This window comes from Girardinichthys multiradiatus, chromosome 10 (assembly GCF_021462225.1).
Source record: "Girardinichthys multiradiatus isolate DD_20200921_A chromosome 10, DD_fGirMul_XY1, whole genome shotgun sequence".
In the NCBI taxonomy this organism is placed as follows: domain Eukaryota; kingdom Metazoa; phylum Chordata; class Actinopteri; order Cyprinodontiformes; family Goodeidae; genus Girardinichthys; species Girardinichthys multiradiatus.
In genome coordinates this window covers 17931657-17958535 of record NC_061803.1, presented here as the reverse complement: position 1 = coordinate 17958535, position 26879 = coordinate 17931657, and the positions used below count along the sequence as shown (strand labels likewise).

At 37.0% G+C, this 26879-nt stretch overlaps 2 protein-coding genes across 2 annotated transcripts in view; both read right to left on the bottom strand.

Annotated features, from left to right (window-relative positions):
* cdc42ep4b (CDC42 effector protein (Rho GTPase binding) 4b) overlaps positions 1-18180 on the bottom strand; it is a 31743-nt gene extending 13563 nt beyond the window's left edge. Inside the window, exon 1 of the mRNA XM_047377674.1 lies at positions 17944-18180. The gene's annotated coding sequence lies outside the window, so the exon portion shown is untranslated. The remainder of the gene's footprint in view (positions 1-17943) is intronic.
* Positions 18181-25597: 7417 nt separating this feature from the next.
* The window catches only part of sdk2b (sidekick cell adhesion molecule 2b), a 543702-nt gene continuing 542420 nt past the window's right edge, over positions 25598-26879 (bottom strand). The window contains exon 46 of the mRNA XM_047377275.1: positions 25598-26419. Coding sequence (XP_047233231.1) covers positions 25997-26419 — 423 coding nt within the window. The 3' untranslated portion in view covers positions 25598-25996. The remainder of the gene's footprint in view (positions 26420-26879) is intronic.

Sequence of the window (26879 nt, the reverse complement as noted above, 5' to 3'; positions counted from 1 at the left end):
AATAAAAAAAATAAAAAAAAGAGTAAGAATTTCAGCAGACAACAGGAAGGCTGAACAGAGTGCAGCAAAGATAGTGTTTTAGTATTTAGAACTTTGCATCTCACTGATACAGAATGTGCTGATTGAGAAATGTATATCACCAGGTAACATAATCGCCGCTCTAAACGATGCTAACTCCTGTTTGCAGTTCTGCTAGTACACATCAGAGATCAGTTGGCCAAGAATGTTAAGTGGTTTTGAACACAACAAAAACGCTGGTTTAAGAAAACGTAAAAAAAAAACAAAAAAAAACTTATTGATGTTAAGGTGCCTTGTCAGGGTCTCCAAGTTAGAAGTTGGAAATACAACAAGAAAGCCCCTTGATGTTGAAATTCCAACTGGGAAGGTCAGAGCAAACATAGCAACCTAGTATCCAATAGGCTGCGGTGCATATAGAGTGTAAAAAGTAAAAAAAGTTGTCACTATAAACTATTTATTACTGCTTCTGACAGTTTATCCCGCGTTTTACCCAAAATGTATTATACTCCATTTCTGAACATGTTCCTTTTTGTGTCTGAATGCATACAATGAAGATTAACATATTGTTAGCTTGTATTGCTAAAGGTAATTGGCACCAAAACTATTCCCAAATCCTATCGTTTCCCAACGTGCAAGAACAACTTGTTTGAGATGTCATTCCCAGCTCTAAGCTTCATCTATAACAACATTTAAAATCAAAATAAACACAGCATTAGTGTGTTTGCGGGAATAAAATAATAATGTGATTTTAAAAAAAATAATCTGAATTCAACAGAGGCAGGATCAAGCATTTACTGTGGAGATGTTTAAATTGACAATGTGTCTCCATCCTGACTTTCTGATTATGAAAAACCAAACCAGTTCTTTTATAGAATGAATTAGAAAGAGGCTCTAGGTTCAGCCCTGGCTAAGCAATGGAACCAATTTGGAAGAAAAACCCTAAAAGAGAACACAGTGTTCTTAAAGTAATATCTGTCACTCAAAATATGCTCCAACCAAAAAAAAGGTCACATGAAAACCTTTACACAGCATCCTAAGAATAATGGTTTAAGGAATCTCTGGAATAATTCTACTTTTAAGCAAATTTAGAAGAGTAGAGCCCAGAGCCAAGCTTCAGTGAACATCTACAATTCAGAAAAGCATCTTAACTGACCAACTTTAGTAAATACCAGAACAATTCTGAGTTAAAAGGCTACTAGGATAACAGCACTGCACAAGTTATTTTATCCTGTTATTGTACCTTAAGGTATTTTAATGGATTTAACTGAACAAGGAGAACATTTCATTGTAAAAACTCAGCTTTAAAACATTACAGGCTGGCTGATTGTGAGTGTTTGAGTATAGTGGATTAGTGGTCAAGGCACCATTGCCACCCAGACAAAGAAACAAAACCACATAAGGATAAACATTATTTGTAACTGGGGTTGGGCTCTCATATGAGGAGCAAACGGCTCACTTCTCCCAATTTAAAAAACACAAAACAAACCCTTTCAGAGCCTCTACCAAACAATCCTCACAGCAATCCATTTAGGTTTTTGTGGCAGAAGCTCCTGTTTGGACCAGTTCACACCCAGCAACACAATGATCAAGCAACGATCTTGAAAGATAGTTATTTTAATCTTTCCAAATCCTATACATATAAATATCCAAGAATGGAGGAAAACCTTCCGAACACTTACCCTGTGTTTCCAGTCAAGCTGACCTTTTATGAAGCTGTTACACGTGCATGATTGGACAGAGCACTGGGTGGGCTACCACTTTGTGCTGGAGACAGAAAGGATTTTCAGCTACAAGAACAAACAGATAAGGTTTGTGTCAGTGTTTTCACACATCTTCCGAGAAAATATTTTTGGTGAAAAATTAAATTGCCTCCACCAAATAAAGGTTAGAGGGGGAGAGGCTTTTTTGCTTGTCGGTCAGTATTATTTCAGGATTCTTCGGGCACAGATGGAAGCACTGAAAGTACTCAGCGGGGCAGTGAAGGGTGTCCCTACAAGAATTACTAAATAATGCCAGCACATTGACAGACGTTCCTTCACCGGGTCCCGCATAAAATATGTCCAACCCTCATTACAGCTACAGTGGAGGGATTGTACTAGACTTTAGTGTGTGGACAGGAAAGTACTTGTGTAATCATCAAAATCCTTCTTCTCAGTGGAGGACAAACAGACCAGCTTCGCGCCTGGTACCAGGAGCCAGGATCAGAGCCAAGTGGTTAAAATAAATCGTCCAATAGCTGCTAGACAATGAAGCAAAGCAGAATTTCGACAAAGGATTGTACTTTGACAGAGACAAATTACATAATGCATTGTGGAGGCAAGAATGGTAGTCACAGTTGGCTTGTGCTGTACTGCAGTTTGTAGATTTAATTTAGCTGCAACAATGGCTGCTGTTTCCCCAGAGACAGCAAGTCACTAATAAAGAGACCTTATAGAGATAAAATATGACCCAAAAGATAAGTGATGACAAGTATGCAAAGGAGAGCACACACAGCAAGTTTGGTAAAGATCTGCGGGAGGTCTTTCAGTGTGACTGGATGATAAGTGACCGTTGTTCACACTGGGTCAACCTCTCAACGGCTTCTAGCCTTTTTATCAGCAGCCTCCCCACTGAAGTTAAAACACACAACGCAGCTATAAAAAGGCCTCAAGCAGAAAGGCCAAACCAACATAATGAGTAAATAAACCCCCATGGTGTTAACTTTAATGACACAGATGGCAACCAACAAAACACTGTCAATGAAAAGGCTCTGTGTCTATTTGCCCCTTCACCAATTCATACCTCCTGTTTTGTACCCTTGTTTCCTCTCTTCCCATTTTGTATCGGTAAACAAACCATTTCAGATTCATCTACTAACACTATTGCATTTTGGTTAATTTTTCTTAGTTGTCAAGTAGTTTATGACTTATGCCCACCAATGATCACAAAATGCTAAAATCTGAACTGTTTTTGTACAGTTTGTATAAGTTCCCAAACTGCCTGCACTGAAGCTGTGCTAATAATAACACAAGTCTTTGAGATAATAGTACAAGCAGAATATAGCATGTACTAGTGGCAAACATAACCAATTATATTGAACACTTTAAATGGGAATATAAAATTCACACAGGAATCTAAAAAACCATTTTGGTTTGTAAAACTAGCAGATTAGCTAAAACTTACATATTTGCCGTTTAACCCTCTTAGTGCTAAAATCAATGTCAGACAACAAAACACTGACGACAGAATGAATTTGGATCTATTTGCACCTCTATTTTGCTGCCCACATTTTGCCATTTAATCCCTTCCTACATGGATTAAGGTCCAGTGATTTGTTTCACACCAAAGTACTCAAACCACTGAAAATTTGTTTATTTTTTATGATAGTCAAGCATGCTTATGAGCTATAGGCATAAATAATTATAGAAGGCTTATATTCCACTTATATTGATATTAAACTGCTTAGATTTTTTCATTGATTTTACATAATTTTTTGATTAACTAGTAAGTAAATAAGCAAACATTTTTTGAATAGCACCTTTAACATGTCAAAAACCACAAAGTGCTTTACAATAAATACAAGAATAACAACACAAACGATACAAAACGTAAAAGATAAAAACTGGATCCATGTAAAATCACGCAGCATGAAACGAGAGAAATCCAGTCTGAGTAAATGAGTCTTTAACCACTTCTTAAAAAGAATCAAAGGATTCAAGACAGCACAAAGATGAGTCAACACAATCTGGGGTCCACAGCTCTCAAGGATTTATACCCTCTGGTCTTAAAATGTGTTCTTAGGACCATTAACAGCCCTCGAGTGTAAGATCTCAGACTGTGAGAAGAGATGTATGGCTCTAGAAGGCCAGAGGTATAGGCAGGAGATTGACCACACAGGGCTTTAAAAGTAAAGACTACATTTTTAAAAATGAATTCTAAAATGTACTAGTAGCCAATGTGAAGAGACTAAAACTGGAGTAAAGTGCTTTCTCTTTGGTGTGTTGGTTAAAAGCTTTGGAGAAGCATTCTGATCTCACTGGAGACAGTCAAGATCTTTCTTATTCAAAACACATAAAAAGGCTGCTACAATGATCAAGATTAGTTGAAATAAAAGCATGAATAATCCTCTCTATTTCAGCATTTGATGCTAGAATTCAAGACTTAGAAATCTTAGCTGGAAAAGATAATTTTACAGCCATCACGGTAATCTGGGTGTAAATATTTTTCCATGTGAACCAGACATAAGGGTGGTATGAAGTGATTCATGGTGATTCACAAAATGCCCTGATGCAGACTGTGCCATGCTTTTAAACTCTGTTTGGTGCCAAAGTATTGGGTCAGTCTGACTGATTGCATTGTGTTTTTATCCAAACACATGATATAAATCTCAGTGACCAAGAGGCCAAGAGGGTGATCGTTGTGATTACACTACACTCTCTGAAGAGTGACGATTTTGTGAGTTAACCCCAATAGCTACAGTATCATCATCACAGTATTCAGCAACATCACAATTCAGTTTTTTTCCTAATCTTGTTACAGCCCTAACCAACACCCCACCAGGGACATGCAAATTAACAAAGATAGCAACTTTGACCCGATTAAAGCAATTCCCTATAGCTGACAAGACAGCAACACAAAGACTAGAGTCTGAACACTGCTCATGGTATTCTGAAAGGCAATTTGACAGTATAAATGCAACCTTGATTTATTTATTTACATCCTGTGTAGTCCTGTGGACATGCATGCAGTGAGCAAGCATGTATTTAGGTTGTTCTGAATGTCAATCTTAATGAACTTTCCTCCAAGCAACCAAAGAAAAATCTCATCTAAGAGGCTCGACTCAGTGTGAAACAGCTGATCAGTTTAATGATTTAATGAGCTACAAGCAAACACTGCATTTAAGTTCATTAAAAGCCAAAATAAGTTTTAACCCTTTATGACCTACCATAGAACAAGCTTGCCAGAGCATATTTTTACATTTGTACATGCTGTAGAGCCATTTTTTGGAGCATTTCAATTTGCTATACATCAATACAACCCTTACATCCTACATTTTAATATTTTATATATAATATCTCCATATAAACTAAGTAAATTGCTAAAAAGTGCAATTAACCACCAGAAAAATTAAAATTGTTTTTGTTTTTTACACCTATTTTCCTAAATACAGAAATATCATAGCTGTATCCCTCAAACATTACAGTGTAAAAAAGTTGCACAAAACCCTTTCAAACCACAGGAAATTTATTTGGAGTGTTTCCATAACTTCATTTTTGAAATACGCTAATTTTTATGAACAGAGACAAAAACGAACATAAAAAGTACATTGTGAACAGTTTGAGAAAAGATAATATGTACATCAAAATAAACTATTTACAGAAGTGTAATTAAATATTTAAGTGTGCCAGATACCTATGAGCACACATACTATGTTCGTAAGACCATCTTCAAACAATAAAAAGTGCACAAAAACAACGAAAATGAAAGCGAAAGTGCAAGCGAAGTTTACCGCAGAAAAACAACTTCTGGGAAAAAGAGAGACCACTCCCAGTAAAAAAACACCATGGAAATGACATCACTTCCGGTTGTTTGAGGGAATTGGTGTGAAAGAAAACCATGTGATAGTTCATCCAACGATGTCATCACGCATATTCCGATGTAGGAAGTACACTTTGGTCTGGTTTTTAATGTTTGTTTTTTGCGATTTCTTTACTGGATTTCTGCAACAGTTTCTGGAAAATAAAAACCGTGCTCTGGGACACGTGGTGAGTAGAATATTTAAGTTAACCTCTTGGGTTTGATTTGCAAAAAAAAAAAAAAAACTATTGTTCTAGCTTATTTGGTCGCAATTCTACAGGCGTTAAAAAAATAGATATGCAAATGGAAGCGCCAGCGCTCCCGCTGGTCATAAAGGGTTAACCATTTCAGTAAGGCAAATTACAACCATTTCACTTTCTTTTGTTTTATCTGGCTCTACAATTGTATTAAATCTATAAGTAGCTTTGGACAGAAGTTCATTCTTTATTATGAAGCAGGGATAATATTCTAATTATTGAAAGAAAATGCACCTCTGGCAATTAGCTTTAAAAAAACGTCAGTCAGTCAGTCATTTTCTACCGCTTATTCCATAGTGGGTTGCGGGGGAGCTGGTGCCTATCTCCAGCAGTCTATGGGCGAGAGGCAGGGTACACCCTGGACAGATAGCCAGTCCATCGCAGGGCAACACACATACAACCATACACACACTCATTCATTCACCTAAGGGCAATTTAGAGTTACCAATTAACCTAACAGGCATGTCTTTGGACTGTGGGAGGAAACCAGAGTACCTGGTGACAACATGCAAACTCCATGCAGAAAGACCCCTGGCCGGGAATCGAACCCAGGACCTTCTTGCTGCAATGCAACAGTGCTACCAACTGCTCCACTGTGCAGCCCTAAAAATAAAAAAACCCTAAAGATGCTATTTGAACATAAGACACTATAAAGACCCAAAAAGGTAATGAAAAACTTTTAAAAAATGTTCAAAGAAAAATATCAAAATTTTATAGTACTTAAGGAACTTTCATTAATTGAAGTTTAAAAAAGTTAAACATTTTCATATTCCTGCCCAATAAAAGATTTCCCCTACTCACTTCCAAGCCTTCTGTCCTGTTTCATAATTCACTTTAATTATTTATGATTCACATGTTTTAGTCAGTGGCAGGTCTGGACTACAGGAAGGTTAATTTAGCTGGGAGCACTTACAAAAGGAGTCATGCAAAATGTGGTTTGGTCTGCCCAAAATATTGTCTTGTTGGGCCACATGTCACTCCATACTCTTTATACATCAGTAAGCATTATTAGTGCTTTTGCAGATGTGCAACACAATGCCACGCAGAGTCATGCATCTCCAAATGACCATGAAAGTTGATTTTTCAGTAGTACCCCAATAACAAACGGGATGGTCCATTGATCTTAATTCCTGAAGCTGTGGCATTTTTATTTTCTATGAATAAAAATTTAAATTTGTCCTACGCAGCTGGCATTTGTTTTGGTTCTCTTATTTCCAATCATAAGTAATTAACAATCAGCAACTTTAAAATAATTTAATGTTGACACCTCAACCAATCCCAAAGCTTATCAAAATTAGGTTTATCAATAAATAAATCATTGACCCTAGAAATGAGCTTTAAACAACCTCCAGGAGACTTCAGTTTTATGGAATTTCTTAAAATAGACAATATTTCTCCTTATAATCTTTAGTTAAGTTAGTTGATGCCTCATATTTTTTTACCGAGGTCTGCCTATTACTAATGGATTAATGAAGAATCATCAAAACAAAATCAAGCCTAGTCAACTAATAAACAAATGCACAAGACAACAAAAAGCTGTAAATAACATACCACCTGTGGAATGACAGCTACAAGGGAACGGGAGCTGTTTTTCAGGTAAACAAAGCAGACTGAAACCCTGAAGTTAAATTACTTTTAATTCACTGACATCAAGAAGAAGATTATTATGTAGTTATAATTGTTTTATATATCAGTTATTTTGTGGAAAGTTTTGAGAGAGAAATGAGATTCAAGGGTTCGGAGGCTGTGCGGATATAAAAAAAAAAAAAAATTTAAAAACTTTGCAACTTCAGGGGTAAGACTGTAGAGGTTGTGTCTACTTGGGTTAAATGAGGCTGTTTAGCTTCTCTAAACTACAAGCCTTCCTGGTCTGTGGTTTTGCTACCTTACCCCTTCCCAGGCAGAAGGGCATCAGCTTTAACAGTGGATGTGTCTGTCCACAGGCCACCTACTGAAAAACTAGGTGGGGCTGGCCCATCTAGGTTACTTGTTACTTTATGTCTGGAAAAATCTCAACGTTAGATTTACAACTAGGTTTTCAATGCAAAGAGTGCACATTGAAAATACTGAGGGATTAAACACACATTTGAGATGAGGAAAAAACAATGCATCTTGCCAAGCTTTTGTTCAGGAAAAAACAAAGCAAGACAAACACTCGTTTCAACCATCGGGGCGATTTGTCCTGGTTGACACAATTCAGCTTCTTTGATGGACAAGAGCATTGTCAGAGTTCAGTTTGAAGACCACAGTCGGGAACTCTTCAGATCAGGTCAACCAAGGGCAATCAACCAATGAAAAGTGATCCTTTGCAAACACTTACTCATCAGGGCAATTAAAAACTTTGAGAAGAAGTTGGAGTACCTGGAAAGAACCCAAGCTTGCAAGTGCAGAACATGCAAACTCCATGCAGAAAGTATCCAGGACCTTCTTGATGCATGGCAACGATAGGAAGTGTGTTACCATGGAGTTTTTAGAAAAATATTTTCCTTTTTAAATAAACACTGTCTGCTAAGAGTTGTTTTGAACATTCAAGGCTTTTTTAAAACCCATCTTAACATTTCACAAGATAAAAGCAGTTTCAAACCGAAATTTGACATATTGAACATTCAGCATTGAACTTTCTGATGATTAATTATGGATTATTTTTAATTAAGATTTATTTAATTAAGAGAATAAAGTGATTAACCTTTGTGATCTCACAATAAATATCATAGAAGAGAGAGTCCTTTGCAGCTACATGTGGGTTTAAAAAGTGCAAGGGTTGGTTCTAACTACACATCAGCTGAGAGACGTTTCAATTAGTCATTTTTTTCCCGTGGTATGATGATCAGATTTAGTTTTTCCTAGGAATTTGCTATCGTTTTAGCAATAAGAATCAAATAAAAAATAAAGCATATCTTCACAAACTGGCCCAAATTTCTGAGTTTCAGCATTTCATCTCATTACTTTGTGCTGTTTAAAAAAAAGAAAGTGTTTAAACTATGTGCAAATTGTGGTCTGTATTATGTACACTACTGGTCAAAGGTTTTAGATGCACATTCTCAATGTGTCTCTTTATTTTCATTACTATTTTCATTGTATGTGAATTATCTTAAGGCATCAAAACTGAGAATGAACACATATGGAGTTATGTAGAAAACAAAAATTGGAAACAAACTTTAAATATGTTTTATTTTAGGTTCCTTAAAGTAGCCGCCCTTTGCTGTGAAGACTGAAATATTAACCTTTGGCCGCCTCTCATTGAACCTCTGGGAAGTTCTTTCAAGACTCTTTCGGAAAACCATTTCAGGTGACACCTCATGAAGCTCAGGGAGAGAATGCCAAGAGAGCAAAGCAGTAATAACAGCAAAAGGTGGCTATTTTGAAGAATCTAAAACATAAAAATGTCTAGAGTTATTTCACAATTTTTGTTTACTGTGTAATTCCATGTGAGTTTATTCACAGCTTTGTTGCCTTTGGTGAGAATCTACAATAGTCAAAAAAATAAAGAATCCTATTAAGTGAGAAAGTGTATCTTAAACTTTTAAACAGGTAGAGTACATGTGACACAAGTCACAACAATGAAAAAAACTGGCTGTAAAGTATCTGAAACATCCCAAAAAGCTTTTTAAAAAAAGTCCCCTTACATTTTACTTACTGTATAATTAAAGGTTTTTTTCTAAAACCTGTGTATTTGTTGGCCATAAGAGAAAATTTCCAAATCCTAAGATCTTTTCTGAATCCCAACTTGATTACGTTGAATTGTTTCTCTGAAGTGTTATTAGTTACAGCTTACAGTGATCTGTTTTTTGACAAGCCACTTTGATCCAACAATGCAACAGTCACTTTAGGATCCAGAAAATTATGAGTAGTCGTTATAAATTTAGCAGACATAGAACGTTGTGGCTCAGACTAGCATTCAAAGTTTATCAACAGCCATTGCATTGCCTCAAATATGTTCAAAGGTTATTAGATATTTGCTTTCTCTTTAGAGTGATACACAGTATAAAGATCAATGGAGATACACACCCTGAAAGTTTCAGTGGAAAAACATAAATAAATCTCTGAACTAAAACTGAAACAATGTCACAAAGTACAAAGAAAATTACAAACCATTCGGTCACACCCAAATCGCATAAACAGGATATCAAAACAATGCACATTCACACATACATGCAAGATGAGGCTAAAAGGCGACGCCCGCGACTTAAAGTGATTCACATTCATTAAATACAGACCAACAAAGACCATTGATCTTTATCTATTAAGGTATTGTGATTTCACCTCACTCCATTCAGATAACAGGACTGCTGACCTGAAAATGTCCTGCAGAGGCTCAGGAAGGAAGATGAGTGGACCTATACCGTGTTTCTCACAGGATTATTAAACTGTAATAGAATAGTACCTGTGACTGTTCCCATGTCTTAAACAAGTGTTCTGGTATGAACTTGAGCTGGGTCAAACATTATCACATTTACACAAACAGCCCTCCTTTGCCTTTGAGGCAATAACCACAGAGTTTTGTGTCCAAACAATGCCGATGAACAACGAGGGTCCACTGGGTAAAAGGCAGGGTTACTGGGATGAAGATATACCAAGGTTTTAAAACAGGTACTGTTTGAAAATGGCTAAACACTCTTTTCTTTACTGTTCCCATAGCTTAAAGTCATTTTAATGAGATCTCAGACAAGTGCCACAATAAGGCCTACTCCAACATTGAAAAAATATGACAATTCTTTGGTCAATATTGAAGTCATTGTTTGGAATAATAATTTGACTTATCCAAATGTTGAAAAAAATAGCACATCTTTATGTCCATGTTTCTCTTTCAGGTAGCTGCACTGATTCGTTTTGTTGTCAAGTGGTGCAGACACCACAGAAAAGCAAATCCATCACGCGTTTTTGATCCTCATCTGTCTTAGAATTCAAAGCAATCCCAAACTAATTTTGCGAAACTGACATTTGTTTTGTTTGTTTTTTGACTTTAGGTTATAATACTTCGATGATCGTCTAATCCACTTGAAAAAGGCTGCACAGCCAGATCATCTAGTCAAAGCCTGAAGATCTGCCTGCATAACTAAAAGTAGATGGGAACTTTCTACAGCTGTACAAATCTGGCTGAAGTACATTGAATTTTTGGTTTTCCATCCACAGCAGCAACAAATCCAGCAGTTATCTTCTCAAAGCGATTCGTTTTTTTTGTTTTTTTAGTATTTGTAAACAGTTCAGATGAGAAATTGCTCAGCTTCAAGCCCATTTTACAACAAGATAATTTCTGATTAGATGTTTACATGGTGAGCTTACGATTTATAAAGTGAAAAGAAAACGTTTCCTCTAACAGTTGTCAGGTTTGTTTGCTGATTTATGCTGTGTTTTTAGCTATGGGGACATCTCACAACAATGTTGCGCTATAATGGCCAACTTGGAGAAAAGAAATACAAATACTAATTAAAAGTTTCCTTCAACCTCTTAAAGCAGTGAGACTTAAAAAAAAAAAAAAATCTATCCTTGAGTTTCAGCAAAATAATTTACAATAAGTCTCCTGAAAACCCCAGAGATTATGGAATGTAGCTGTGGGAGGTTTGCTAAATTATTTCTCCACAAAAGCACTTGGTGAGTAACATTTAATTGTAAAATGTTAAAGAATGAACCCCAACCCACTGAAATAGTTCCTTAACTCAGCACCATCACCACATGACTGAACCTTCCATAGCCTGACAAAATAGCAGCAAAAGGCTTTGATAGGTGTTTAAAGAAAGGATTTCAGCAAATGAAATACAGATAGGCGTGCCTCCAGATGATTGGCAGTGTTGTGTCATTGGATTGTTAGAGAATTTAAAGCAGCTGTAACTGAAACAGTCCAGACCTGGTAACCATCCGAACTGGTTTAACTGCATGCAAAAACACTACGAACGATGATGAATGAAGAAAGTCACGCCAACAAACACTTTGCAAATAATTGTATTATACAATCAGTTACATGTAGTTACTAAAAACTGTTAAAAAGATGGAATGGTTGGTGTATTAGAGACAGGTAAACAGCCTGTGTTTAGCATTATAACATTCCCGTTTAACAGATTGTCTTCTACAACAGAGGTGGAACTGATGGAAACCAAAACAGAGATTAAAGGATTTAATGTCAGGTTAGGTTGTTATGGAAAGGAAAAGTTAACTTGACCCCTGAGAACAGACTTAAAGTAATTAGGTGTAATGAGTGCGAAGAAACTCCTAGAAATGACTCAGGTTGCTCTTTAGCGTGTCCAGGCAAATGGTGTTTATGCAGCAATATCTTCCATCATAGATGTTGGGATGAGTCTCTTAGACCATCCTGTTAACACAAGAGAGACACCAAATAGTGTTACCAAAAAGAGACATCTGTATTTAGGGAACTTCCAGATTAATTAATGGCAGTTGCTTCCTGTTTTATAGTCACTGAGCATGGGACTTTTGGATTTTGATTTAGTTTTTCTAACACAAGTCACATGGACATGAAGACATTGACCTCATGATGTTCAAAGATTAATTCAAACATCCTAAGAAGCTTTTTTTGGCTGGCGGTGTAAATCATGCAACTGTTTGAGACTAGACAGCTCTACACACAAGCCTTCTGTTTTCCTCAAGAAAAAAAAAAAAAAAAAAAACAGGGCACGGCGTGGTGGTGTAGGGGTTAAGCGTGCGACCCATGTAGAAAGGCTACAGTCCTCGAAGTGGCCATCCCAGGTTCGAGTCCCAGACCTGAAAACTTTTGCCGGATGTCTTCCCCCTCTCTCTCCTTCCATTTCCTGTCTGCCTACTATCGGAAAAATTGTAAAATAAAGGCCTCTATTGTTGCAAAAAAAAAAAAACAACTAAAAAACAAGAACCTGTAACTTTTGAATATTACTGAAAGCTAGGCATGGGTAGAACTGGTATTAAGATATAACACGGATTTACAAAGTTTAAAACGGCTAACATTTTGAGTCATACGGATAGTAATATGACAGAGTTGGTGAAAAGGCATGTTCTCACTACAATAACTTTTTTGAGGAACCAGGGTAGTTTTCTAGGACCATCGTTACCCTTCTGCATTTCTACTGCATTTACCACAATATGCCCCTTTTCCATGAGTACCAACTCGGAGCCCTTTGCTACAGGTCGACTTGCTTTTCCAGCTTTTCCATTAGTAACGGTTGTGTGGAACAGTTACCCGCAAGTAACAGCATATTTCAATAACTAAACTGTTAAATTGTTTTCTGCTGGGCTCATTGTGTATAGGAGCAGCATTATAGCAACCTAGCAATAGGTAGCGATAGCTTACCCTCACGTGTCCACTAGTTCGTACCCTTCCGTTTGATACAGCATGGCTTTCCTCGCTCTCCTGTACATATCCATAATGCTTCGGGTCTCGCTGCCCAGAGCCTTCTTTGGCTCTCTTCTTTCATTCAGAGTCTGACAGCCATAAACGGAGCAGCAGTCTAGGCTGTTGTTGGGTTTGTGTCTCTACAAATCACATCACTTCGGATCGTCGGGCCGCCTTGCTATTAATGATTCCACCCCCATTGAGATTATGCTAAATTGTAATGGAAAATGAATCAACCCGTGTTAAACTGACCTGTCCCGAATAGATTAGGTACTAATGGAAAAGGGGCAATAGAGATGGACTAGTTGGGTAGAAATGTACCTCAGAAAAGCCTGTGAGAGAAAACATAGGTGACTGTTATGTTGTAAAATGGGGGCGCAAATTTGGCCAAATACAGAGCACAACCACCACCTTTGCCTATATTGTTAGCCCCTAAATATCCCATCAAATAAAGTACTCCGTCTAATGTATGTGTTTACCATTAATATAAAACACCAACCTTGAAACAAAATGAAACAATATTGTTAGAGTGAAGTAATAATATACCTCTCCCTGGTGTACATTAAGAACATCGGAAGTGGCGGTATTGCTGTATAAATCCTCTGCTTCTGTGCCGGAGTTCCCAGGTAAAAATCTAAATTTTTCCCCTCTTGTGTCTGTTAAAAACTGATTATTAAGTCAATCTAAAGAGTTCACAAAATAAAATGTTTGCTTGCTAGTTACAATTGGTATATATTGAGAATCAACAGTCTGTAAATTATTTAGCTCTAAGCATGACAAAGGGTTGAATTTTTTTATAATTCAGTGATCAATTTAAGCTCATATACAGCTCTTGTTTTGTCTTTCACAGAGTTTTAGCCATCAACATCTGTTTACAGCTGTCTGTAGGGAAGCAACATTTTAGGCTCTTAAAGCATTTATGTGCTTTAAAAAACAATAACCTGCTGATGCACAAATAAAAACAACCACAATCCCTCGTGCAACATTAACAGATTTTCAACAAACGAGACACTGCCAATACTGCTGTGTGTGAATGGTTTATGCTCCTTTGGGACACGTCTCTATGGCTTTATTTATTAAATATCTCAGATTTTTACAATCATCTAACTTTGAAATGATAACAGTTCAGTTTCGCGGAGTAAACACTGCAATTATCACAAGCTTACAACAGATGGGTATAATCTCGACTGTTCCTGTCTCTCCAGTGTTCTCCCTCCTATCGCTCTAAAAAAGGGGAGAACAAGGAAGTCTGCATCCGCAAAATTTGTTTACAATTTGTAAAAAGATCGCCGCTCACTGGACTTTGTAGTGACTGTAGCTCATAAAATGTTGTCAGTGTGACAAAGTCATTGGTTATAGTTTTATTGCTGGAAATCATATCTTTTTTGTGGCAGTGGGAGTCTCTTTTCCACTTTCAGCCACTGAGCGAGACCTTTGCCAAGAGTGCTGCAGAGGAAAGAGTTATATGCTCAGCCCTATTTTGGTCTCTCCAATGGAAACTCTCACAAAAAACAAAGCAGAAAAGAATTAGCTATGTCAGAAAACAACCTATGAAAAATGGTCCACTCCTAAAGAAGTTTTCTCCACCTGCATGGAAGATAAAGTCATGCGCCGCTCTCACTCTCTCAACTATTGCTTAACACTGCCAATCAGCTGGCTGAAAGACAGCTCCTACACTTTCCTCCCCATTGTTAAAACAAATTTGTGTGGAGATATTTACAGTCAGCTACTGCATGTAAAATAACGGAGCACCACCCACTACCTCATTATGGAAATGCTGTTATAAAACTATAGTTAACAAGCTATGAGCAACATGGCTGTAAGCAGCTGATTGCAGGCTCATTACCAGAACCGGTAGCCCAACTGAACAACCTGCTGATTTTAGTTTATTATTCTCCACATGGCATTATTCTACAATCCATTTTGTATAGGTACATATTTCAAAACAACAATAAATGTTATAAATAAAATTGTCATGGCTATAATAATCAATTGTATTACTTAAGCCAATCTAGGAATGATTGTTGCTTTTACAAAAACAATTAGATCACATTATACATTTTTTTTACAAGTTTTTAATGCGAATACTATCAAATTGTGTTTTTTTAATACAAGGTTTTCACACCATGAAAATCTCATGCCGGCCCATACCTTCTGCAATCAATGACACAACAAAGTTTTTTTGGTCACACGTCCACATGAAACTATCGAGGCATCTACAGTATACTTAAATTCACTGACTGCAACTTCACAAAGTGCACGAGAAACTGCCTGAACTTACAGTGTCCATGAATCTCTAAGTGAAACACTGTCTCCAACCCTCACTGCTGCACGCTCTATTCCTACTATAAAGCTGCAGTGACCTCAGTGGAGCGCAGTCAGAGTTGGGAAGATGGCCAACTTGCTCACAGCAGCAACATCCTCCAGAGCAAATTCAAATAGTCTCGACTGCAAAAAGAAGCTACAGTCAGAGATGACACACAGCCGTACACCCCCTTCTCCCCTCTGACACAACAGATTTTATTGGAGAGACATCTGCCTGGCAGCGGGAAAGAGGCCATAATGTAAGAAACTGAAAGGCCGGGAGTGTGTACAATAGTGCAGAGACAAAAGAAGATGCTCCCTGTTTTTATGTTTTATGACACAGACTTACTATTTCTGGGTAATAAATGATTCATCAAAGTTACACAACTGACTGACCTCAGGGCTGTTGTTAGGGTGTGGTTAAATATTTGTATGTATGAGGAAATCAGAGGGCAGCGGTTGTGCAAAGATAAGACCAATCCATAGCCCCATAGTTTATACGTCCTGTTGTCCACAGAGACAGTTTAACAAGAACAGGGGTAGCAACTGGTGACAAGAGGGCAATAATGACACAGAGCGGTGTTAAATTGTTGTGGACTTTACGGTTAGTCTATACTGCTTCCAATTAGAGCAAGATAGACAGGGTACTTTAAGTTTTTGTGTACCTAAATGTCTATGAACATATTTTTTAGCTCATCAGACAAAATGGCCAAAAACATAAAAACAAAAAGGAGCTCACAAATGATCCAGGGGTTTAAAAAAGGTAGATTCCCAGATATTTTACAGTGTGTTGCTGTCTCGCTGTAATTCAACTGAAGAGTATTAATGTTACATAACTTTGAGTGAGGGAAAACTGATGCTCAGAGAATCCATCTGTCCCAGCTATGATTAAATAATATCCAGTCCTGGAGCTAGAAATACTTTATTGGGACACATATTTCAGGCTCTGTGGCCTAGTTCCAACTGTTTATTAAGAAAGCTTGTTATTAGTCATTTGGAACATACTGATCTAGATGTTTTTTGGACTCATGCTTCAAATAGGGATCCCATTTGTGAAGTCCACTACATTTATTATTTAATGCAATTAACTATTCATCCAATCTTGGATCAACATCTGATAATTAGTTGATTTATTTAGTATGAACAACATTTCATCTTTTTGCTCTCCATAGATTAACACAGGTATAACAACCTAATATCAGTGGCCAAGATAGCTAGCCTGGAGCCCACTGATTAACAAACATGGCAATCTTATCTCACAAACTGCTAATTTTAAACAGAACTTCCTTAAGAAAGATGGGTGGTGCTCTTGTCTTACAACTCATTTCAACATAGATGGTCTTGGTATCATTTAATGTTCTTTCAAATCCAATTGTTTGTTGTGAAGTATAGCTTTTTAAAAATTCTGATAACATACCTAGCTTAGCCCTAAGCAGCCACAAAGTCTGCTTTTACCTCAGCCCAGCCCATGGTTTTTCCAACGTACTAACCTACCACAGCCAAGATTTACATACTTATACCAGTCCCAAACAAGATGAAAAATGGACTTTAGGTGACACTGTCCTGTCTACTATTCAGGTTTGATGCTCTGGATAAACTGTGGGTCCTAAACGTGTTGCACAATTTGAAATTATTTTATTTTCTTTAACATTAAAAAACAACTAATTTGAGACATACATGTTCATGGCAAAAGTGCTTGTCATAGGTTTTAGTGTAAAATGAAGAAATTATTTTAGCATTTCAGATTTAAAAAACACTGTACCTTTTAATTTTTATTTAACCTACATACAAGTCAAGTTTCAAGTCAAGTTTATTTATATACATGATCTTGATATCATTTAAAAGTCCTTTTAATACTCTTTTTGATAATAAAAAAAAAAACAAATACTGAAGATTCACTTACTATACAACTGGCACATTTGGCAACCAGTCTGGTATTAATTCAAGTTGTCTTGGGGACCCCAGGTCAACAGGCCCTAAGTAGCCAAAACGTCCGCTACCTTTACATTGGGCAGATAGATTGTCTGTTTTCCAAACAAGGTAACATTTGTCAAAAGCTAATCAGAAAAACAACGCAACATCTTAGAACCTGAATACCCTGAGCATATATTTTTATTTATTTACTTTTTTAAGAACTCTAGTAGATACCGAACCTTCCGGTTCATCAGCCAGACTGGCGATGAAGCACGGAGAGGACGCCAGAGGGCTCATTGTTTGGTCCTCCATATGGGACACACATGATCCCGATGAGACTGCCAGGCGCTGATTGTCCACTATATTTGAGATTCAAATGAGATGCAGATCTCATACCGTGGAGTTTTAGTTCAACCTACGTTCCCAACTTGACGGAAAAGTCTTACAAAAGTATAACAAACAACCAACGGGCCATTAAATCAAGTTATTACAAAGCAGCAGACTCTCAAACACAACAAAATTAGAACGGTTGGTGCGCAGTCAACCTCTGAAACATCAAACATTAAGGAAAGTTACCTTTCTCCTTCAGCTTCCTGGCGTATAAATAGTTCAAGGCAATATTCCTCTCAACTTTCCATCAACACGAAAGAAATCTAGTAGTAAATCTTCACAGGTCTTGCTTAGTTTCCTCAAAGGGGAAAAGGCAGCAGAATTGTGACAGAGTTATAGTCCTACGTGAGTGAGCGTTTATTTGCTCCAATGTCCGTGTACTTCGCATCTGCGAGGCGCACAAAGCGGCCTCCCCTTCCCTCACAGAGCACCACCCCCGCTGCGATTTAAAGGCACAGAGTCCTTTTTATCCACAAAGAAACAACAGACGGAACTTCAACTTGGTGGGTGAAGGGGGCTCCCAAGCTAGCTGTCGAATAAAATACTTTATAGCCCAAAAATAATAAATAAATACAGTAAATACAATAAAAATAATAATGAAAAATATGTAAAGTTAAGCTCAAATTTAATTATGATAAATTTAGATTTGAAATTGTTCTCCTTCAACCAAGGCACCCTCTAAAGATAAGGCAGAGGTGGGGTAACATTTTTTAAAATAAAAAAAAAATAAAAACTGTGGGCATCGGTAAGAATATGTTTACTTTTTAATTAATTAAACTATTTTTAATTGATGCAAAGGCCTTCTTTGGCATTACAGGAACTAACTTTTGTATTGCTGACTAAGCTTTTGAAAGTATACATTTTTTTTGATGATTCATCTTTTGTGATGAGCTCAGCATATACAGTACCTCACAAAAGTGAGTACACTCCACATTTTTGTAAATATTTTGTGATATATTTTTCATGGGACAACACTGACAATATGACACTTTGATGCAATGTACAGTTTGTATAACTGTGTAAATAATGTTTCTTCAAAATAACTCAACACAACCCCTAATGTCTAAACCGCTGACAGAAGGGAGTACACTCCCAAGTAAAAATGTCCATATTGTGCCTAAAATGTCTAATATATATATATATATATATATATATATATATATCACCATTTTTTCAGCACTATCTTTAACTCTTGGGCAAGGAGTTCACTAACGCTTCCCAGGTCACCACTAGAATCCTCTGCACTACCAAGACATGGCATGTTCTGGGTGGAACGTGTCCTGTTAAACCACTGTATGGTCTTGGCTGCTGTGCTGCAGCTCAGTTTCGGGGTGCAATCTTCTTATAGCCTACGCCATATTTATGTAAAGCAACAATTATTTGCCATGAAGTGCCATGTTGGACTTCCAGTGACCAGAGTTTAAGAGCGATAACACCAAATTTAACACACCTGCTCCCCATTCACACCAGAGACCTTGTAATACTAACAAGTCACATGACACATGACACAGAGGAGGGAAAATGGCTAATTGGGCGCAATTTGGACATTTTCACTTAGGACTGTAATTGCTTTTGTTGGCTGCAGTTTAGACAATAATGGCTGCACATTCAGATATTTTCAGGGGACAGCAAATTTACACTATTATGCAAGCTGCACACTGACTACTCTTTCTGAGACAATGTATAGATAGATAGATAGATAGATAGATAGATAGATAGATAGATAGATAGATAGATAGATAGATAGATAGATAGATAGATAGATAGATAGATAGATAGATAGATAGATAGATAGATAGATAGATAGATAGATAGATAGATAGATAGATAGATAGATAGATAGATAGATAGATAGATAGTGTTTAAAACATATTAAGATCATTATAAAAACAGCATGTGCTCGAGTGGTTAAAACAACCATCTGGTCCTCAGGTGTGAACTTCAACCCCAGTGCTTACTTTACTGTTCCCCATGTGCCAGTCAAACTAAGATATTTCCCAGATGTAAATATCATTATAGGTCTAATAAATGATGAACCGATTAGTGAGGCAAATTTTTATTTGATACTCTGCATCTTTGGAAAGAGAAAAGTGCTTCCATGCTGTAATAAAACTTTGATGATGCCTTTCCGTTAAGCGGGTCTTTTTTTCTTTATTGCTTCCTGGTGTGGTTTTGTACCTATTGTTAAGCATATAGCCTGGGAATGCTACAGAAATTTATACACAGAGTATATCTTTTTCAAATGGAAACCCATCAGCTGGGGCCATACTAAAACTAGACAAAAAAAGAGCTTCATCTAACAGTTTCTGTAATTTATGTCACACTTTTAAGCTGCTTCAATCCCTGAATTACCTTTTTTTTTCCAGTGGAAACTACACCCAAAGAGCAGGGAGTGGGCGAGAGGGTTCTTTCCAAAAGGCGGATGACAATGTTTCCCATAATACAAATTTAGTCCAAAACCAATTTACTCTACTAACAGTACATTACAAAAGGCATAGAGGGACCTCCTTTTAAACAGATTAGTATTCTTTACCAACTGCCCGTATACCCTCTTCAAATCCCCAACCCTCTCTGAGTGAAAATGACAAATGAGGCAATTAAATTCATGGATTCAAAGTCTTTTGAACTATACCTTCTGTCTGAATGCCTTAATAGTCCAACGGTGGGTTTGCAAAGCTCACCATGGCTATTTAGTACCCTGGGCCTCCTTTTTAACAGGGACCACCAGCTCACTTTTTTTTTCTGTCATCCATTTCCTGAAACGGGTAGAAACAGGGAAATAGAGGCAAATCAATATTTATTGCAAGTGGAACACATCCTGTGTACAATTTCATAGTCAGAGAGAAATTTCCCATGTGTTTTCAAAAAAGGGGATTAGCGCTCTGGAAGCTCTCGTTCCAATTCCCTGTTCTATCCTATGCTGTCTAATCTCCTCTCTTCTCATGCCTGTGTGTTTAGCGGGTTAGCCCTGGATCAAGTGACTGTCTGTGATCCAATTAGCATCTAGCAGCATCTGACGCTCTACATGTCTTTGGTTTAGATGTATGTGTTAAGCATTCTCTAAATAGAAAACGTTCAAGACAGTCCACATGTCTTACAAACTGAGTGAAGGGGTCCAAATCCCAAACAAACGCAGTTTTTTTGGCTGAAAAATGTAACAGAACAAGTCAAGACAGACATTTGTAATCAGATAACAGGATTTTACATCATCTGCACCAATCGATTTTAATGTTGCCTTGAGTAACGGTCAACAGTCAGGTTGTATTTGATCAACTAATTAACAAAAGACACATCAAATGCATGCAATGACATCAGACATACAGACAGATTGTGGTTCTGAGCACTTTCAGATTTCTACATTCTTCTTTTTCTAAACAGAAAATCAAATTGAATGTATGACACGGAGAAGTTTTGTAAAATTGTCAAACATCAATTTCGCTTTCATTAGAATACAAAATGCTATTTTTCGTATTTTGGTTCACAGCACTGTAAGCAAATATATTTTTCAGTTTTCAGCTACGTTGTACTGTGCCTTGAAGAAATATTCATACCCCCTGAACTTGTTCACATTTTGTCATGTTACAATGTCAAATTTCAATGGATTGATTGGGATTTATATGCTAGACTAAAATAAAGTGCATATTTACGCCCGCCGTCCATCTGAGTCAGTATTTTGTGGAACCACTTTTCTGCAATTACAGCTGCAAGTTAGGAGGGCATGTCTTTATGATTTTGCAAGTCTAGATATTGAGATTTTTGCCAATTTGTATTTGGAAAATTGCTCAGTCAAATTGGATAAGGACCATCTGTAAACAAATATTCAAGTCTTGTCACTAATTCTGAACTAGATCGGGCTCTGGATTATGACTGGGCCATTTTAACACATAAGCATGCTTTGTCTTTAAGCATTCTTTGGCATCTCTGATTGTATGTTTAAGGTTTTTGTCCAGTCTCAAGTCATTTGCAGCTTCTAACTATTTTTTTTCCACGATTGCCATGTAGCTCCACCAATCTTCCTATGAATTTTGACCTGCCTTTTTGTCCCGGCTGAGGAAATGCCTCCCCACACCATGATGCTGCCACTAACATATTTTACTGTGGCTGTGGGTTTTGTAGGGGGATGTGCAGAGTTAGTTTTGCTCTACTCAACTCCTTTAGCTTGAAGGCCTAAAACATAACGTTTAGTCTTATCACACATGTGACAAACTGCAAAGAGGATTTCTTTCAACTATGCATTTCCTTTTGCCACTCTAATAACTCTAATGTCAGATCTGTGGAGTATCCAACAAATAGTTGTACTGTCAACACAATCTCCTGCCTGTTCCTTGCTTTTCATACTGTCGTTTGCTCACTAATGTTCTCTAAAAAACCTCTGAACCCTTCACAGAACATCTGGATTTTTACCAAGACTCGTTTGCAAACAGGTATTTGCTAATTAGTTGACTGCTGAAGGGATTTAGTTGCAGCACATTTTATTTAGGGATATCAGAGTAAAAGGATAAATACAAGTGTATCACATCCATATCAGATTTTATTCATAAAGAAATGTTGAAACTCATCCATAATTTTACTTTCACTTTACAGTTATGAACAACTTTGTGTTGGTCAATCACATGTAATCCCAATAATTTCATTGTTCCATTGTGGTTTGAACATGACAAAAGGTGAAAAATGCATGGAGTATGAACACTTTCACAAGGCACTAATAATATGATTCTGTTCGGTGTCAACAATAAGCAGATGAGGGCAGATTTGTCACATAAGTCAAACTGGCAATCACGATGTGACCATTTTGAACCAGCAGCAAAGCCAACAAACTGTTGCTCGATTTATCTTGCGGCAGTAGGTTTTAATTTAGCTTAGCACACCACATACACAATTGCAACGGGAATTGATTGTAGCTTAAATATATTCACCACAGTAATTGTGCTTACATCCTTTTAATTACTTGCAGTCAGAAAAAAACTATACATAAAAAATGCAACTTCAGTTTTGCCCTTCGTTATTACTATGTAGATTACTGCAGTCACTGAGTTTAACATTCTCTGTCATTTCAGTGTGAGTTTTCTGATACAAAGTATTTGCGATATCAACAATATGAAGTCTTGATTGTCATTTAGAGGCTGCTGGCGCACATAGTAATGCATCAGTATAAAAGCAGAGCATATGCCCACCATCTCAAACTGCATTGTATAAACCTCCTTCAAAGGATGCCTCTGCTCAGATCTGGCAACATGGATACTGTATGTCTTCTTTGTTGATATGCGGCTGAGACAAATGAAGAAATTAAGTGATGATCACTGCTTATTCCATCACAAGCATTAATCTGCCTATCCATGCAGTGTTAATATGTTGAAAATGAACTTTTAATGTTGCTTTTTGTTTACATCTTGTTTGTATTACACAATGAAAGAGTATTTAGCACAGTACTGAACTCAAATTCCCTTGTGTTGGTAATTGTGTAATGCTTTTCACATGCAATACTTTAGTGCTTGCATTTAACTTACCTCTCTGTGACTGTAGTAGACTGTTGTTGCTAATCCACTAACAATGAATTTAGACTCTATCCAAATTCAAACCCATCCATGTACCCCTATTTGTGTAGTTGTAATGACAACTGCTCCCATCAAACTGAAATAATAGATACACATTTAGACTTTTATGCTGTATCCTGGAAATTTTTTTTTATAGATTTCTTTAAGAGAATCTTGATAGTTTTAAGACATCTCCCCCCTATATGCAGGAACAGGAGTAATACATTTAGAAATAAAATCAAATATATTGTATTTTATAAATATATTATAAACTTATATTATATATTAAAAATAACATGTTTACAGAAATAATTCCAATAAAATAAATATAGATAAAAGGTAGACAAAAAATAATGGAATAATTAATAGGGTAATAAAAACAATACAAAAGTAAATTTCCACCAATTTCCATTTTCAGTTGAATAATTTTTTATAACATTTTTTACGTAAGTACTTATTTCTGAAATATTATTTTTAATCCTTTTGCAATAGTTGCTTGACATTTTTTTCCTGTTTTATTTTACACAAATTTACTGCATATAAATACTAAAATAAAAGCATGAGTAAAAAACCAAAATAAACTAACGTGAGGAATTTATCAACCTTTAAAGTGATGGGAAACCAACCAAATCAAAAGAACAACCCATTTCAGCTTGTAGCCTTCATCCTGGTGATACTGAAAAATAATTAACAAAAAATAAAAACAACCCTCTAAATTTATAAATTGACATGTATAGGGCAAAATAAATAAAAGTATAGGCATTTATCCTACATTTTAGAAATTAAACACTGAAAGGATTTATTTTTGTGTTGCATTTGTTTGCTTTTATTGTTTTTTTGCTTTTTATATATTTCTGCATTTCTTTCAGATTTTGGCAGTGCTCGTCTTCCATACATCCTTAATATAGATATTCGTCCTTTGAACTTAGAACCAGACGGGTTAACATTGAAAAATAATTTATTTCAGAAATGTACTGTGATAATATATTCATTCAGATTCTGCATAAGCTTTTGTTGCGCACAATGACATCACCCCACGTAGAAAATAAAATATAACCTAAAAGATACAAGTCTTTTCTCTTTTTCAAATATGGTAACTAGCAACACATCACTGAGTCTTCACTATAGCGTTGTAAGTTCGCCTCGCAAGTGACCGGACGTGGCCAAGTCCCCTTCGTGGCAAAATTCCAGGCAGGTTTAAAGCTGCTGCAGGACGATCTTTTTATACACAGACTTACAGTGAATGATCTATAAAGCTTGACATACACGAAGTGTAATCATTCACACACACTCATGCACACACACTCTTTAGAGCAAAGTCACACCTGGGTAGTACAGAGTGGCTGATTACACAAAAAGGAGAGAAGTGAGGCAATTCAATGACATCATCTGTTGAACAGGCTCAGCACTGCCCAGCGATAGTGATCAGCGGCAGGAAAGAAAAGGTTTTAGCAATAAGGAGAGGAAATAAAAATCTTTTTTCCCTTTTCTTTCTTGATAAAATTACACCTAAGCACTTGCAGCAGATGTGTCCACACAGTTTCAAAACTTGTAGGCTGAAGCGTTTCAGTAGATTGAGACTGATGTGTTTATACGAGAGCCAGCAGAAGGGCCAAACGTGAAAAATGGGTTGTGTATCCAGGGAAGATTCAAAGCCCCCCTCTTTCCATCTGTTGTGAGTAAAACGAGGCTCCTGTACCCCACATTGGAGGGCACCACGAGCAGGGTGGTCACTACTGGTGCCAGGTGTCATAAATGTGTTTCCATCAAGGCAGCTTTGTTCCACTGAAACACTCTCACAAAAAATACTTGAATCTTTTCAGTTAAACAGACGTACACTCATTTCATAGATCTGGAGGGTCCCTCAGGTACAGCACAGTCACCTTTGACCCAGTGTAACAAAATGCTGTTTGGCTTCTCTGTGAGTGTGTGTGCTCTCAGACCAAACTGCTGGTTCCACAGTTATGCAGTTTTGTGTACTCAATGTCCGTTGAAAACTTTCCAGGAAGAATTGTAAAAAGTTTTACCGATTTGGTGTAATTTCAGTTTTTTATCCTTCGTATTTTGTTTTCACATTGAGACAAATCTAATATTTTCTCTTCATCATGAGTCTCCATCAGTGAAGTTGATTTTGTCAACTGAATTAATTGTATTTGCTCAGTATCTTCACTGAATATATATGCTGTATATATATTATATATATATATGTGTGTGTGTGTGTGTATGTATATATATATATATATATATATATATATGTATATATATATATATATATATATATATATATATATACATATATACATATATACACATAGTAAATATTTTTGTGTTTTCCATGACTTCTGACTTTATACAGAGGTTACTGGTGAATGTGTTTCTAAAGAGCAAAAAAAGGAAGAAGGAAAAAAAATTATAAGCAATGTCATGCAAGTAGTTCAGTGATTAAAATAATTGCAGATGTGTTTTATCAACTGGTGAAAGGAAAAATTGAGTCTGACACACTTTCACGCACAAAAAAAAACAGGTGCTCTGAAAAGTCTGCATTTATCCAGAACAAAAGAAGTAACATGAGAACTAAGGAAAACATTAGATAATAGGCGAGGAATGGCTGTGATTTATTGATTGGGCTGATTCCACATTTTCCAATGCCATGTTGTTCAACATACGTTGATGCTTCCAGAAAGTTTGATCCTTTTCAGCATTTTTCACACAAAGGAGGAGAAGCCAGCAATAGGAGCCCGTGACCCAGGGGCCAGGCTACTGGGGGGCCTGTACAGGGTGCTGTGCTGGCTGGGGGGGTTGGAGCTCTGCTGGGAGGGGGTAGGAGTCCGACTTCCTTTGGGCCTAAACAGGTTGCCTTGACCTTGGGGTTGACCTTGGGCCTGTTGAGGCTGAGGGGTAGGTGAACTGAGCTGCGGTGGCAGTGGGGGTAAAGGGGGTAGCGGTGGCGGGGCATGGTGCTCCGGGTCTCCTGACTCGGACTCGGTGAAGCTGTAAGCCTGCGCTCGGGATATTCCCTTCTGCTGGCGGCGCCATGAGTTGTAGTAGGTAGGGTCGCTTATGTAGTGGTTGACAAAGGAGTGGGTCTTCTGTCGGTTTGGGTCAACTTCGTACTCACTGTCGCTGCCCTGAAAGACAAAACAGACGGACGGTTTCTGGGGTTAGCATAGTTTTCATCTTCACTGTGGAGAATTATCATGCTACTGCTATGCACTGTAAGTACTTCTCAATAAATTAGAATATTATCGAAAAGCTTTTTATTCAATTCAAATAGCGACACTTGTATAATGCAAGTGCACCTAAATTATTTCACAAAGTGAAACTCACATACTATATAAATTAATTACTCATAGAGTGAGTTATTTCAAGCCTTTATTTCTTATAATTTTCATGGTTAAGGTGTACAGATAAAGAAAAGCCAAAATTCAGTGTCTCAGAAAATTTGAATATTACATAAAATTAATAAAAAAGGCTATTTTAAACTGAAATCAATGCTTCTGAAAGATATGTTCTATGCACTCAATTCCTGGTTGTGGCTTCTCTTGAATGAATAAATGTGTCAATGCAGCGTAGCATTGAGGTGACCAG